This window comes from Vulpes vulpes, chromosome 2 (genome assembly GCF_048418805.1).
Source record: "Vulpes vulpes isolate BD-2025 chromosome 2, VulVul3, whole genome shotgun sequence".
Taxonomy (NCBI): Eukaryota; Metazoa; Chordata; class Mammalia; order Carnivora; family Canidae; genus Vulpes; species Vulpes vulpes.
The window spans coordinates 117,821,240-117,835,633 of NC_132781.1; the positions used below are offsets into that span (position 1 = coordinate 117,821,240).

Consider the following 14,394-nt stretch of genomic DNA (forward strand, 5'->3'; position numbering starts at 1 on the left):
CGGGTGCTGCCACGCAGGGAGCTGCGTGTTGGAGCAGCAACGCGTCCCAACCCGACGGTCGGACCGTAAACTGGTGCCGTGACCAACTCCTGCACCCGCACGCGGGGGGCCAGGCCCTGCCAAGGACAGCGGGGACCGAGCCCGCGGCGCCACAGCTTCCCCTCGGCGGACGGGGGGACCGCCCATGGACTGGCCTCCAGGAGCTCCGCGGCGTCCCTCCTCCCTCTGACCACCCGGGATGCAGCCTCCCGCAACGGCGGCTATGGGTGGTTCTCCCCGCCTCACCCCACCTGCTGCAGCCATGGCCCCCGCTGCCCTCCCCCAGCTGATCCAGGGACACCCACTCCCACCGCTGCCCTCCCCCAGCTAATCCCGGACCCTCACTGCATATTTTCACGAATCCAGAGTATCTGCGGCTCCGTGCAGCGCGGCCCGTGGCGAGGCGACCCTGCGACGGAGGTGCAGGTGGCCCGCTCGGGGTCTGTGCTGGTCGTTGCCGCGCATATTCATCACTAACTCATGTAGCAAAAGTAGCTTCTGGAAAAGGGCTTCCCCCTCTGCTGACCTCAATACTTCCAAGCCCAGATTTACTTTTCAAGTCCGTCCACTCACAGAGCAGACGGATGTATTCCTGCCCTCCTCCCGCGGGATCCCATCCCAGGGACACGCCCCGGGTGCTGTCCTGTTTCTCTACGTTCCGGAAACTAGAAGTGCATGAATTCGAAATGGAGTTTTGAAATAACTGGAAATTGTATCTCCTACTGGCAGACTTGGACAGGAATCGTGATAAATGCAACACCATCCCTTCGCACCCAGAGCGTGGCAAGGAGACTGTTCTAGATCCTCCGCACTGTGGACCTGGAAGGTCACACGCCATGAAGCGAGTGACACGCTCAGTGGCCATCATGATGCGTGCCCAGTTTTTGCTTCAGGAAAACGGCCCCAGACGGCCAGCTGTTTCGAGCATCCATGGCTGGCGTTCTTCGCTGCGTCTCGACCCGCCTAGTGGGCACGCCGCGTGCTCCAGCCCCCCGCCCCTCACTGCAGCTCCTCCCCAAGCTCCCAGACTCATCACTCGGTCCCCAAACCGAGAACTTGCATAGTCGGCAGTGAGAAGAATCCACTCAAGGGCCCTGAAGTCTGAAGAATCAGGGAAACTATAAGAAGGCAGACAGAGATGAACTGGGTTGAGACCCCGTCCCGCTGGAGCGAGCCTGAGCCCCATGCGGCGCTGAAATTTATGAAAAAGACAGACGGTCTCCTCGACGGACGGCGCCTCCCAAAGTTTTTATCAAACGGGATTGCACTCCTTCCAGCAGCAGAAACTGAGATTTAGCACCAAACGCAGGAAATGGAGTTTATGGCCCATCCTTAATGATTTCCAGCTCTCCCGTCGCCTCCTCTCACCAAGCTTCAGAGACTTTCATTAAAGACATAGCGAGGAATGTTGAGACCTGCACTTTTCTCTGGTGCTGAGTTATTTAGAAATATCACCAGGGACCAATTTGTGCCTCCCGAGCCCAGAGCTGGGGTTGCTCTAGGAGAGGGCAGCGCAGAAAACAGAGTAGGGCGCGTCTATTTGTGCTTCGGGCCCTCTTCCTGCCACCAAGGGGACGTGGACCTCACGCAGGTGCTCCCCGCCCCCATGGCCACTCCCGCGGCGGGAAGGTGGGGTCGTGCTCTGGTGAGGGTCTCGGGAGCTGGGACGCTGACCTCAGAACAGTGCGTACTGACGGGGTAGCGTCACCCTGCCTCTGAGGACGGCAGGCGCCCCGCTGGTCCTTGCTCACGGTGGGACATCCCCGAGCGGAGCAGGTTGGGGTGTCGTCTCTGGAATCAGGATGACCCCCGCCCCAGGTTTGCCCATGGCCAAGAGGTGGGAAGGGTTTGGACTCCACCCCTGCAAGAGGGCAAGACGCCCACCGGAGCACTGCCGCACGGGGAGGCCTGTAATGAGCCACTGGGACGGGTCTGGTTCCAAATGACTTATATTGGCAGATTTATTTTATTTTTATTTACTCATGAGAGACAGAGAGAGAGAGAGAGAGAAGCAGAGACCCAAGCAGACAGGGAAACAGGCTCCATGCAGGGAGCCCGATGTGGGATTCGATCTCAGGACCCCAGGGTCACACCCGGGGCCCAAGGCAGACGCTCCACCGCTGAGCCCCACAGGCGCCCCCGATGTTGGCAGACTTCAGCGACAGAGCCGTATGACCCATCAGCAGAGATGGAGGCCCAGGGGTGTCCAGTCCCTGTTGTCTAGGGGGTGGGGGTTTTACATTTTTCAGTGTAACTGGGACATTTAACAGAAAAGTACGCACCCACTGAAGAGCCAGTCCCAACAACCGTGTGCGGACACGGGGTCAGGTCCGCGTAGACCTGCAACACCGCGCGACACAGGCACCCGCCTGGCTCTCCACGTTGTCTTATCCGAGGGCCTAAAAAGCAGGAAAAAGGGGCATTTTATCACTGCCCGCCAGCACTCCCGCGTGCTGATGTTTTCTCCTTGGGGAATGGCTTTATCATCTGTGTCTTACTGCGCGGCGCCACCTTATCATCTGCCCCATTACGGGAAATGAATGAATTTATGGGGCCCGGCAGCCTGTCAGCAAACCTCATCTTATCTGGAGGAACGACAGTTATAAAGTCAAGCCCAGGGTGACTAAGTCAGTCACGGTGAGGACCCCCCCGCCGCAGGCAGTGCTTCAGTCGCATGTGTCGCAGCAGGAACCGCTGGCCGCCCGAGCCCTGCATCCGTTTCGGCCTGAGGGCACCTGCTGGGGTGCGGCCCCGGGTGCAGGGGACAGCTGGCCGCCTCTGGCCACTCGCTGAAGTCATGACCCCTGTGGACGTCGCTGCCTCCCGCCCGACGGATCGCTCCCTCCTCGCTCGCAATGTCAGGTATCCCCGGAGCCCACGCGGCTGCAAGAACCACCAGAGTGAGGCCGCCGTGTCCCGCGCCGCATGTCCAGGACCCGGGGCCCCACAACGTCGGGGCAGGACTGGGCGCTGGAGCCACACGCGGTGCCCAACCGGCGCACTGGTGGGGAAGCCCGGGCTACCCCAAGGCAGGACGGCAGAGGCCGGAAAGAGGCGGAGGCGCCAGGGAGTCCCAGTCCCCGCTGGGCGTCCCGAGGGAGCCACTCATCCGGGCGAGGGCCACGCTGCATCGGTGCCGGCTCCCCCCGAGGGGCCGCGGCCTGCAGGAACAGCCGGGAGCCCCCCCCCAGTGCTCCTCAAGGGGGATGCCTGCAGCCCCGCCCCGGGCCTCCCCCAGCTCCCAAGTGCCCGTGTCCCGGGAGAGCTTGGTTCTGGCCTCACGGGTGACAGAGCAAGCAAAGCGATAGAGACCTACCCGGCAGAGGCCGGAGGGCGCCTGAGAACCCCAACCACCGGGGCCATTTTATAGGAAATGAACTGGGTGAGTGTCTTGTCAACGTCCGGGTGGACCTGCGAACATCTGGTCTACGTTCAGAACAGACGTGTGGACTCCGAACGGACAAGATGTGCTCGGGGCTCCCGTCTCCTCCGCAACGCTCCACACCCGGGGTGTCTGTGGTTACTTAGTAGCCACTAAAGGGGGAGACTACCCAACATTGGGAGCTGGGAGCCAGGTTTATTTCTCCTGTTTCCATCTTCTCTCTGTTCCCTCGGGCTGGGTAGGAGCCTGGCGCTGGGGCCCTTCCCCCAACTTTCCCCGCCTGGCCCATCTGCCCTGACTCGTTCCTACAGTAACAGGAACTCAAGTGGCGAGTTCTGGTCCACGGGCTACAGGACGCCCGCCCCCTGTGACCCCGCGGCCCCACCCCACGGGCCCCATGGATGGTGAGTTTCACGTTTTACCCCCATCACGACGGGCGGAGTGTGATACGCACAAATGTTGGATTTGAGCAGCTGGCTCTGAGCGGGGAGCAGCACCCTGCTGCTAAGTGCCCCCGGGAGCATGTGCGGCGCTTCTCGTTGCTGCCAGACGACTCCGGTGCCGGCATCTCCCCGGACGCCCCAGCCTGCGTGGAGCACAGATCCTCTGGGAGTGGTCAGCACCCGGCGTGAACGGGACGTTCTGGCGTCGTGCCACCAGGGTTGGTCTTGCCACCGCGAGCCCACGGTTACCCGGGATTGGCACTGCCTCCAAGTGGGTTTTGTGTCTGTTCTCTCGTCGTTCCTGTGAGACTCAGGTCGCGACAGACACTGAAGACGACATGCGTTGCACTCTGTCCAACGGAACTGCAGTGTAGTCTTCACTGCCTCGAACGGTCCAGCAGCGCAGAACGTACACAGATCAGCCCCAGGGGCTTCGATCCCCCCACGCGGGGTGGGGCCCGCTCCTGGTGCCGACGTGCTCATGGTGGGCATCAGCTGCACTCTCGCCAGGTGGCGAGGGACCCTCCCCGCGCGTGGCCTGGGCGGAGGGAGCACCAGGGAACGTACATCCTGTGGGCAGGCAGGAGTGAGGGTACGAACGGGCCAGCCCCACACGCGCCCCACCGCCCACCCGCCCCCAGAGAGCAGGGAGGGGCTCGCTTTAGGACTCAATGTATCCCAAGGGCCTGCAACTTCCACACCGCACCCAAATCAGAAGCGGTGCCCAAGAAAGGGACGTCGTGGGGGGAGAGGCAGTGATTTATATGAAAAGTCTTCCAGAGCCATGAAACCCTAACTCATATTTGCTCGGATCTTTAAAACTTTCTCTTTCATTGGAAATAATAAAAGTATGTGAGATCCCCACCGAGCTGGGAAGATCCCGGCCATACGATCACTCAGGACGCCGACGGCCCCTGCGTGCCAGGTGTTCGTGATCACGGGATGGTGCACAGTCGCGCTCAGGATGTCGTGCCTGTGTAAGAGACGCTCAGGAAGTCTCAGGGAGCACCGCCTCGCTCCGGGTAGAGAAGGGCTGGCACAGCCATCGCTGGGGAGTCCGGCCTGCCTGCCTCTGCGACCATTTTTCCTAATAAAGCAGAAAAGTAAGATGTAAGCACAGGGAGAATCACCCAAACCACCAAATAGACTAAAATATAAAATAAAAGGCAGCACATAATACAGGGAGGATACAGCACGCAGTTTCCACGGACGTTCTAGAAATGGGAGGGTTTCGTTTGGTTTCAGAAAGACCCATAAATGTGGCTTTCCTTCCAGCCTGAAACGCTGGCAGCTCAGGAGGAAAGGGTCGGGTCCCAGATGGGGCTTAACTGGGAGAAAAACAGTGGGGCTACATTTTGTACACAAGCAAGCACATGAGTGTGCATCCACACACATGTGCACACACGCATAAACACATGCTCACGTGTACACATGCAAGTGTACACCTGTGTGCAAACACAGGCACACATGTACATGCACAGGTGCAGACATACAAATATGTGTGCGTGCTTGCACATGCATAAACATGAATACATGCACATGTACATGGTACGCTTGTGCACATGCATGCACATAGGTGCACACATGCACATGTGCTGACACATGAACATATGCACACATTCACAGGTGCAAGCACACGTGCACACACACATAAACACATGCTCACAGCATGCATGCAAATGTACACCCACCTGTGATCACATGCACACACAGGTACGTGCACACATATGCAAAGGTACCCCAAGCACACATACATGCACATTCACACACATGTACACATGTGCAGACATGCCTACATTGTGTGCGTGCACAGACATGCACGTGTGAATACTTGCACGTGTGAACAGTACACTTGTGCGTATGCATGCACACATATACACGTGTGTGCACGTGCACAATACACATGAGCACCTGTACACGCTTGTGCATATATGTGCGCACACTCACACGTGCACACCCACAGCCTGGGCCTCAGGAGCCGGGAGCAGAGCACGTCACTCATTTGCAGCAAAATGATGGGAAATCTGTCATTGACACTTTGTTTTCAGAGCTAAATGCCACAAAATCTGGTGGAGCCGAGGCAGTTTACTTCTCTTAGGCCCAGGCCCAGGCTGACGGGGGACTCCCAGTCATAGGCTGGGACTGCTTTGCTGTTTAATAAGAACAGCCCCTGCCTCTTGAATGTTAAGGCCTTAGGGAGCCACTGTTGGGGGCAGGAGGCAAGTCCACGCCTCCGAGTGGCTGCACTACTGCAGGTTCTGTAGCAGAGGGGCTCCCACATGACCAGGCCGGGACCTGGCGCCGCCCGCACCCTGCACCCCACACACAGCCGTCCCCCAGACTGAGGGCCAGGGGCCCATCTCACGGGCAGGCACGGGGCAAAGGGTCCCAGGCGCAGCCGCAGAGCTGACACCCAACCACTGTGCATCCTTGGCCACCAAACCAACTCACAAGTGCAAAGGGATTTACTTTCAGCAATAAATGACAAGTGGGAGCATCCGCACTTTCCAATCTGAGCAAGAATGAAATTAAGAACTGCAAAGTTCATCCTGGTTTTGAAAAAAAATTAAACTTTTAACATTAATTGCTCCTGAACATTTGTGAGTGCCCCAAATCCTGACATAAAAGCTTTAATTTCTATGCAAAGCAGATAGGATGATTGAGTTATAATTAAAATGATAATTATACCCTTAATGCTCCATATTTGACTTTTCAAAAAAAATGTTATGCTCCAAGAAAAGCTATTTAAAGATCAGAGGAAAATGTTTGAAAATGAATGTATTCAAGACATTTTAAATCTTTTAAAATCCAGTTATTGATTTTTACATGCTTTCAAGTGTAGTCTAAAACAGTTCTTCATTTATTTTGGTCGATGGAAATAATAAAAAATCATTGGGACGTGAAAAGCTTAAATGAAGGCAGTATTCTGGAGGTTGCTATATAATGTGATAAATATTTGAAATGTGCAGAGGAGGGGCGTCAGGCCTGAGCACGGGGCGCTCTGAGCCCCACGGTGGTGGCAGCGAGGAGCCCACCGGCGGAAGCCACCTCGGGCCGCCCCCCTTCCCGGCCCCTGGGGTGTCACTGGGCTTGAACACTGCAAATATGACATTTCCTTTGATCCTCTATCGACCGTTTAGAATTAAAAAGAACACCTAAAGCTATAAATCAAATGTCAGGTGCGAAGTCTGGTGGAACCCTATCAATATCCCATGATGCGTGGCTTGCGGGGGGCCTCGGACACCCAGGGGGCAGCAGGGCGGCAGGCGCTACGGTCGGGGAGCGTGGACACTCGGGAGGCCGCATGTGGGCTGGGCCTGACCGGGCCGTGGCCACAGACGCTCCCTTGCACCCCTCGCCCGGGCCCCAGATGTCCCAGGGGAGGGCACCGCAGCCAGGAGGAGGGAGGCCAGGGAGGAAGGCTGCCCGGAGGGCTCGCTCGCCGCCAAGGTGGCTGTGGCACTGGGGTCACAGTGCGGCGTCCACGGAGCCGGAGCCAGCCCCACCCTGGCCTTTCTGGGAGACGCTCCTGCCCCCTCTTCCGCCTGAAGGGCCCCGACTCTTCCAGGAAATTCCGCAGCAGCAGTGAAACACCCAAGGAGCAGAAGAGGCCCCGACGGCACAGGCGCAGCGGCGCAGGCAGAGCCCCCCGGGTGGGGTGGGGTTCCCCCTGGGAGAGGCTGGCCTTCCCGAATCTGCAAGAACTTCCCGCCCTCAGCATGTCTGTGTGCTGATGGACAGGCCTCCCAAGGAGGCCCGTGGCTGCAGGTGGACGGACCCCGCGTCTCGGAACCTCAGGTCGCGTGTCGGGCACCCTATAGTCTGCACATCTGCGTGGGTGTTTGCAGACCCCAGGGGACTCGGGCGGAGGGCTGGAGGCAGTGGACCCCGCAGGCGCTGTAGCAGGGCTCCGTGCGAGCCCATCACCCAGTGGGTCCAGCAGGGGGACCTGCGACAGCGGGGACATCCTGGGCCGGGCTCCCTCGGGGCCTCCCCTCCTGCAACCTGGGTGCTGCTGGGGAGGGTGTCGGCGTCTCCAGCTGCGAGGACGCCGGGGAGCGTGGCCAGGATGCACTTCCTGGGATGAGCCCGGCGGGACCTGGGGCCATGGGCCCGTGGAGCTCCAAGCATCAGGCCCGGGCAGCAGGAACCGTGACCCCAGGCACCCCAGGCCTCACCACCAGCCTGTCCCTCCGTGGGAGCGGCCCGGAGTCAGCCCGCGGAACGTGCCGACCCACGGCTCTGCCGTCACCAGGTAGCGCTGCCCGTGACCCAGACCCAGGGCAGGGACCACCCGCTGGCCTGGGCATCCTGGAACATCTGCGGACTCGCAAAGCCACCGACGTGAGCAGACGTCCCTGTGGGAGCTTCACGCAGCAGAAGTGTGGCCCCTGCAGCCTCGCCTCCTCGCTGTCCCCGCCGGAAGGCCCCGCGGCCCTGCAGCACAGCTGGTCCCCAGGGAGCAGTGACTGCAACCCTGGCGGCTCCCACAGGACACTGTGCACCTTCCCGGTTCAGGGACACCTGTCACTGCAGTGACCCATACATGCGGGGACAGGCTCCCAGGAGGGGCGGCGGCCCATCCGCTGAGCGTGGGGTCCCAGCCTCGTGCTGCGCAGTGGGCAGCCCTCGCCGGGTTCCCCACTGCGCACGCCGACGCAGGTGGGCAGAAACAGACGTGGACCCGGGTGCGCGGCTCACACTGCGCTCCCGCCCCGGGGAAGGCAGGCAGTCGCCGAGCGGGCTGTGCAAGTGAGGGAGGCCACGCACACACCTGGGCCCTCCTGTCTGCACACGGTTGTCGGGTCGAGGCGAGGGGAGGCTGCCGGTGCCCATCACAGCGCTGCACGGAAGAGCCAGCACCTGAGCAGCCTTGGCGTGCTTCCTGACTCTACAGAAACAGGTAATCCAGGGGGACAGCCTGGGACGGCGGGCTTTGGGAGGAGGAGCACAGACAGGAGTTCCTGGCCCTGCGGTGGACCCCCTCCCCCACCTGGAGCTGACAGTGGCCAGCACATCCCCGGGGCCCGGGCCTCGCTCCCGGAGGACGTTTCTGCGCCGCCAGTGTCCAGGAAGGGCAGGTGCCAAGGCCCCGGGAGAGGACGCAGCAGAGAGCAGAGGTGGGCACGGGGCCGGCGGGCCGACTACAGTTATTTTTCTGTTCCATTTCACCTCCAAGTTGAATTATTGATTCTAATACTTTATTTTCACACGAGTTTATTTGAGCGACAGATGCTACTCAGGTAGCCGCCGAAGCAGAAATGAGATTCTGGTAATTAAGGATTCCACCGGGGTCGAGCACCGGCGGGGATTAGGCTGCTCAGCGGAGTGAGCACAGAGACTCGGGGGGATTAGGACACCAAGTCAATAATTTCTTCCAGTTTCTTAAATTACACTTCGGTTCTCAGGAAGGCTTAGGATCCGGCCCATTGGCTCCAGAGAGAAATTCATTTAACTTGGCTTCCATCCTTCAGGGCGGGGACCGTCCCGGGGCGGCGGCGGGGCTGCGGGCGGGCGGGTCCCCGCGCAAGAGCGTCCGCCTCAGGCTGCCCTCTCCTCCCAGCATTGGCCTACGTCCCTGTCCCACCTGGGGCCGGCGAGTCACAGCCCGCATCCCGGGGCTCGGAGGGCTCGGCCGCGCGGCTCCCACTTGACCCGGGGCCCCCGAGCAGCCCTGTGCCTCTGGCTCAGACGGGCATCCAGTGCTTGTGCAAGCACGTGGGCAGGTGCAGGCTCACCCCGTCCCCACTCTGCGCCAGGGTGTCCGTGCCCCCGCATCCTCGCACGGCCAGCATGTCCCGCATCTGGAGCGTCCCCGCCGCACTTCGCGCCAAGGTTTCAACAGACCTCACCAAGATGCCATCTCAAATGGAACATGCCATGGAAATCATGATGTTCACGTTTCACAAGTTTGCTGGGGATAAAAGATACTTGACAAATGAAGACCTGAGAGTACTCATGGAAGAGGAATTCCCAGGATTTTTGGAAAATCAAAAAGACCCTGTGGTCATGGACAAAATAATGAAGGACCTCGACCAGTGCCGAGATGGCAAAGTGGGCTTCCAGAGCTTCTTTTCACTAATTGCTGGGCTCACCATTGCATGCAATGACTATTTTGTAATACACATGAAGCAGAAGGGCAAGAAATAGGCACCATTGAGCAACACTCCGCCCAGAGTGAGGTGTCCCAAAGGGTCTCAAGGAATCTGTCCCACAGCTTCCCCCTGTATAAAGGATTCCATGAGCAGATCAGGACCCTCAGAAAACGTACAAATAAAATCCAACCCCCATTTGAGAAGCAGTGAAAGAAAAGTCAGTAAAAGAAAGCCAGATAAGCTTTTGATTTTTATATTGCTTATTGCATCCTCTTACCCTCAATAAACAAATTCCTTTTTCAGTTCCTAAAAAAAAAAAAAAAAAAAAAAATTCACCCCACAGGTGAGCTCAGGACACCAACCCCCCACTGCAGAGCAGATGCACCCCCGGAACAGCACCACCACCCCCTGTGCTCACAGCTCCTTTACAGCCAAGTCTACACTGTTGGTGGGCCTGGGAGGACTGGGCCCGAGTAACTGAAATCCACATTTACCTTGGAGCACGGGGCTGAACGGTAAGGCTGTGGGACGGGCGTTGCCAAGCTCGCAGGCCGCACTGTGGCCCGGGTCATACAGCTCCACATTCCACCTTCAACCTCGATCTTGACCGAAGGGTCGCCTCCTCCTCTTTCTAACGGTGTCTCCTCCTTCCCCCACCTGGGGGGTGGGGGGTCAGGCTGCTGATGGGCGAGGTGGACCTGCGCCAGCGCCCAGGGAGATGTCCCATCGGAGCCCACACCGTGTCATCCCGACCCGGAGCGCACCCGGCACACTGGGCCTCCCCGGGGGCCGCGTGATCCCCTCTCCTCCGCTCACCTTCCCTCCACACAGCACACGCAGTAGGAAGGCCTGCCTCTCCGCCCTGGGTCTCGGCAGCCTGTGGTTTATCAGCGGCTGACCTGCCCCCGGAGAAGCCCGGGTATCATCCTCCAGGAGTGCTTCTCCCCAGGCCTGGCAGGAATCTGCAGTAATTCTCATCCCATGGGCACCGGGCCCCGGAGAACACCGGCCGTGGACGTGCGCCGGCTGCACAACCCCCGCAGCAGCAAGTTGCGGGGGGCTCTCCCAAGGCCAGGGCGGATGACCATGGTCCAGTGCAGAAGGAAGGGGAGACGCTCATCGGGGAGACACGCTGAGTCCAGACGAGCACAGAAACGGAGGCTGCGCCGGCGAGCAGACGGAGGGAGCTGCAGGCAGGAGCAGCTCTAGGAGGTGGGGGGGGGGGGGCAGGTGCCTGGGGAAGGTGGGAAAGCCCCATAAAGCAGGAGCGCGGGAAGACAGCTAACGGGAGATATGGTCTGGCGCTTTGAAAGGGAGGTGGATTCGCGGCAGACAGCGCCTCAGCGCCCGCAGCCTGGGCCGCCCCTGGAGACCCGGGCCAAAGACGTTCAGCCGGCCGGGCCAGACCTGGAACGTGGATGCAAACACCCAGCAAGGCCAGAAACCAAACAAGCAAATTATAAGGTGTGAATTTCTTGAGATCCCTGCTGTTGGGACGGTGGTCGTTGGTCCTGGTAGGCTTCACGGAACCCGTCAAACTTTAAATCTAAGCGAGAAACCAAAAAGCATCAGGGCGGCTCTCAGCTGGATGTGCCCCCGAAGCCCCCACAACCACCCCGGACTGCGACAGGGCAGCCCCGCATAATCTGCGTCCGGGAGCAGAGCCGCTGGGGCCGCCATCGGCACGTACCGGTCAAGCAGGTGCATGTCGCGGTGGCCACGACCGTGACCTGCACGGAGACGGGGCACCCGTTAGCGAAAATAAGATCGAAAGTCAACCTCACGGCAGCTGCCGCCGACCCTGACCTCCCGGCATTTGGGCAACGGCACCATTTGTTTCTAATTGAGTTCGTCGCTCGGTCGCTCCAGAGCCGCGGCCGGCGTCCGTCGGTCATGCCGTGAGTCTAGAGTCCCAAACCTCCCAGAAGCTGCTCCCCGGAGCATCAGTCCCTCAGGCGCCACTCACGGGGTTAACTGTGGGGCACGGAGCAGGTGCGGGTCCAGTGCAGGTCCCCGTTAGCCAAAGAGCCCGGTCGCATACAAGGGTCGCCTGTTTTGTTTACCCCGTAGGAAATCTCCGTCGTGGGCCTGATAGGATCTGATCCTGGCCAAAATCAGCTTATGAGAAACCACATCTCTTTGTTGTAGAAAACCATTTTTATAAACTTTTTCCATTAGGAAAAAAAAGTGGCGACGTGACGATGGTGTCATGCGGGAGCTGTCGGCACAAAGTCCCGTGGCAGGAAACGCGCCGCCAGGAGCTCCGTACTGATTTCCTGGGGGGCCTCCCGTGACTCCGCAGACGCTCTCGTTAGGCTCCCTGGTATTGAACGAACCCTGCGCGCAGGAGACACGGAGTCCGAGACAGAGACACTGAAACGAACGCCTTGCCCACGTGAGCTTGACGTCCCGACGGCTGGCGTTGACCAGTGCGTCCATGTCCCGGCGGCGAGCATCCTCGGAACAGACAAGCTCCTCCTCAGTCGTCGGCGCAGATGCCGAAGGCACCGTGTTCAGGTGTAGCGAGTCCCACATCGCCGTCCCACGGCGGGGCCCGGCCTCCTGTTGTTCCCGTCCACGTTCACATGATAATCAAGATCGGAAGTTCTTGGCGAGCCCCCCCCCACACACACACACACTCTGGCCAACGAATAAACCCAGGCGTAGACACAGGGCCAAGCCGCCACCACCGCTGCCGGTGTCCCTGTGCTGCCCTGGTGGCTGTGCACAGAATCCGCCGTGAGGGGCCTGGAGGTATGCGCCGACCCACGCATACCCTCCCGCTGGTGTCCAAACCCCGACAGCCTCGTGGCCTCTCGGACCCAGACACAGGAGGCCACTCCCTGACCGCCCTGCTCGGACGCTTCCCTGCGCCCCAGCCACCCACCACGGCGCGGGGTCAGCGTGGGCCGCAGGCGGCCGCCGAGCACCTGAGGCTGACCGGTGGGCAAGGAGGCACACAGCTAGCGACGTCCGGGACGTCTTCCCCGGGCAGGGGTGTCTGCCATGTCCACTGCTGAGCACAGGAACATCCCAGCCTCTGCCCCAGGTGGGCATCACAGTCAGGCCGGTGGGGCTGTCGGAAGCGGTGGAGCCAGGCAGGAGGCGACGCAGGGACAGGCGCTCTGGCCGGAAGGCCAGCCGTGGCATCGCCAGCAGCATGACCATCTCGGGAGTTGCAAGAGGAAGCAAGGAAGGCAAGAGCGCTCGGGCTGCGGTCAGGCACTCGCTGGGGAGCCAACGGGGTGCGCGGCCGAGGGACGACGGAAGGGGCCTGAGGACGGCGCTGGCAGGGGCACTGCGGGCCTGATGGCACCTCACAGCGAGTAAGAGGCCGCGACCAGAGCCGTCACTCCCGCCCGTGTCCACTCCAGGTCCCCAGCCTCTCCTCTCACACACACTGCAGGTGACACATCTCAGCGCCCCCACCTCGGGGACACCACAGACCCCACGGCCCGTGGCAGACCCTGCAGGAGCCCGTGGGCCGGGAGGGGCGGCGAGCACACCTCACCGAGCACGGGAGCAACCCTTCGTCTCCCACCGGAGGGAGCTTACCCTCTTCCCCTTCCTTTCGCCCCACGCAGCTCAGTCTGGGCCCCCACCCCACCCCCACAGTCCCACCGCCGGGTGCTCACCCTCGAGGTGGCCCTCGGCGCCCCCGCCCCACGCCCATGCCCCGGCCCTGCTCCAGCTGCAGTCGCCACCTTCTGTTTTGCATTTATGTCTTGAGAAGGGCATTGCCCTGGCGACACTCCGCAAAGTGTCGGTGAGTAGAGTCTGTTATGTGGGCTGCAACGCCATCTGGACTTCCTGCTGAAAAGGCTGGACAGGGTTAGGCAAGATTTTTATCAGATCTGAAAGAGGAAGGGTAAAAAAGAAGCCTTGAATGCATTACCATCTTCCAAGGTTGATGTCAGATTTTTTCCCCCTTGTCGGCTGCAAAACAAAGACGACAAACCAGAGGCGCTGAGGATACAGACGAGCATCTCTGGAGGAAAATGCCAAAGGAAGTGGAGCATAGGGATCCCTGGGTGGCGCAGCGGTTTGGCGCCTGCCTTTGGCCCAGGGTGCGATCCTGGAGACCCGGGATCGAATCCCACGTCGGGCTCCTGGTGCATGGAGCCTGCTTCTCCCTCTGCCTGTGTCTCTGCCTCTCTCTATCTCTCTGTGACTATCATAAATAAATAAAAATTAAAAAAAAATTTAGGAAGTGGAGCATAAACAAAAAATACATTGGTTTTGGTTTTACCAGAAACTGGACAGACTTCGGTCGGTATGGTCGTTTGTGGCGGGTCCAGGCCGTCCCAAGGAGGGCCCTCAAAGTGCAAACGGGAAGCCCCAGACACTCACAACCAAACAAGAGCTGCTCTCCGAAACCTATTAACGGCATCTTCAATGCGCAGGAAAGACCGAGGGAGGCCAAGGACAGGGCCTC

At 60.0% G+C, this 14,394-nt stretch overlaps 2 protein-coding genes and 1 pseudogene across 3 annotated transcripts in view; 2 read left to right on the forward strand and 1 right to left on the reverse strand.

The window, feature by feature from the left end:
- The window catches only part of ADARB2 (adenosine deaminase RNA specific B2 (inactive)), an 88,809-nt gene that overhangs the window by 22,311 nt on the left and 52,104 nt on the right, over nt 1-14,394 (forward strand). The gene's annotated exons all lie outside the window — the stretch shown is intronic.
- The window catches only part of WDR37 (WD repeat domain 37), a 143,314-nt gene continuing 130,892 nt past the window's right edge, over nt 1,973-14,394 (reverse strand). Inside the window, exon 14 of one of the 2 annotated variants that reach the window (XM_072749660.1) lies at nt 1,973-4,951. In XM_072749660.1, the coding sequence (XP_072605761.1) occupies nt 4,853-4,951 (99 nt within the window). In that variant the 3' untranslated portion in view covers nt 1,973-4,852. The remainder of the gene's footprint in view (nt 4,952-14,394) is intronic. The other variant, XM_072749655.1, reaches the window with a different exon arrangement.
- Nucleotides 9,684-10,111, forward strand: LOC112933796 (protein S100-A10 pseudogene; annotated as a pseudogene).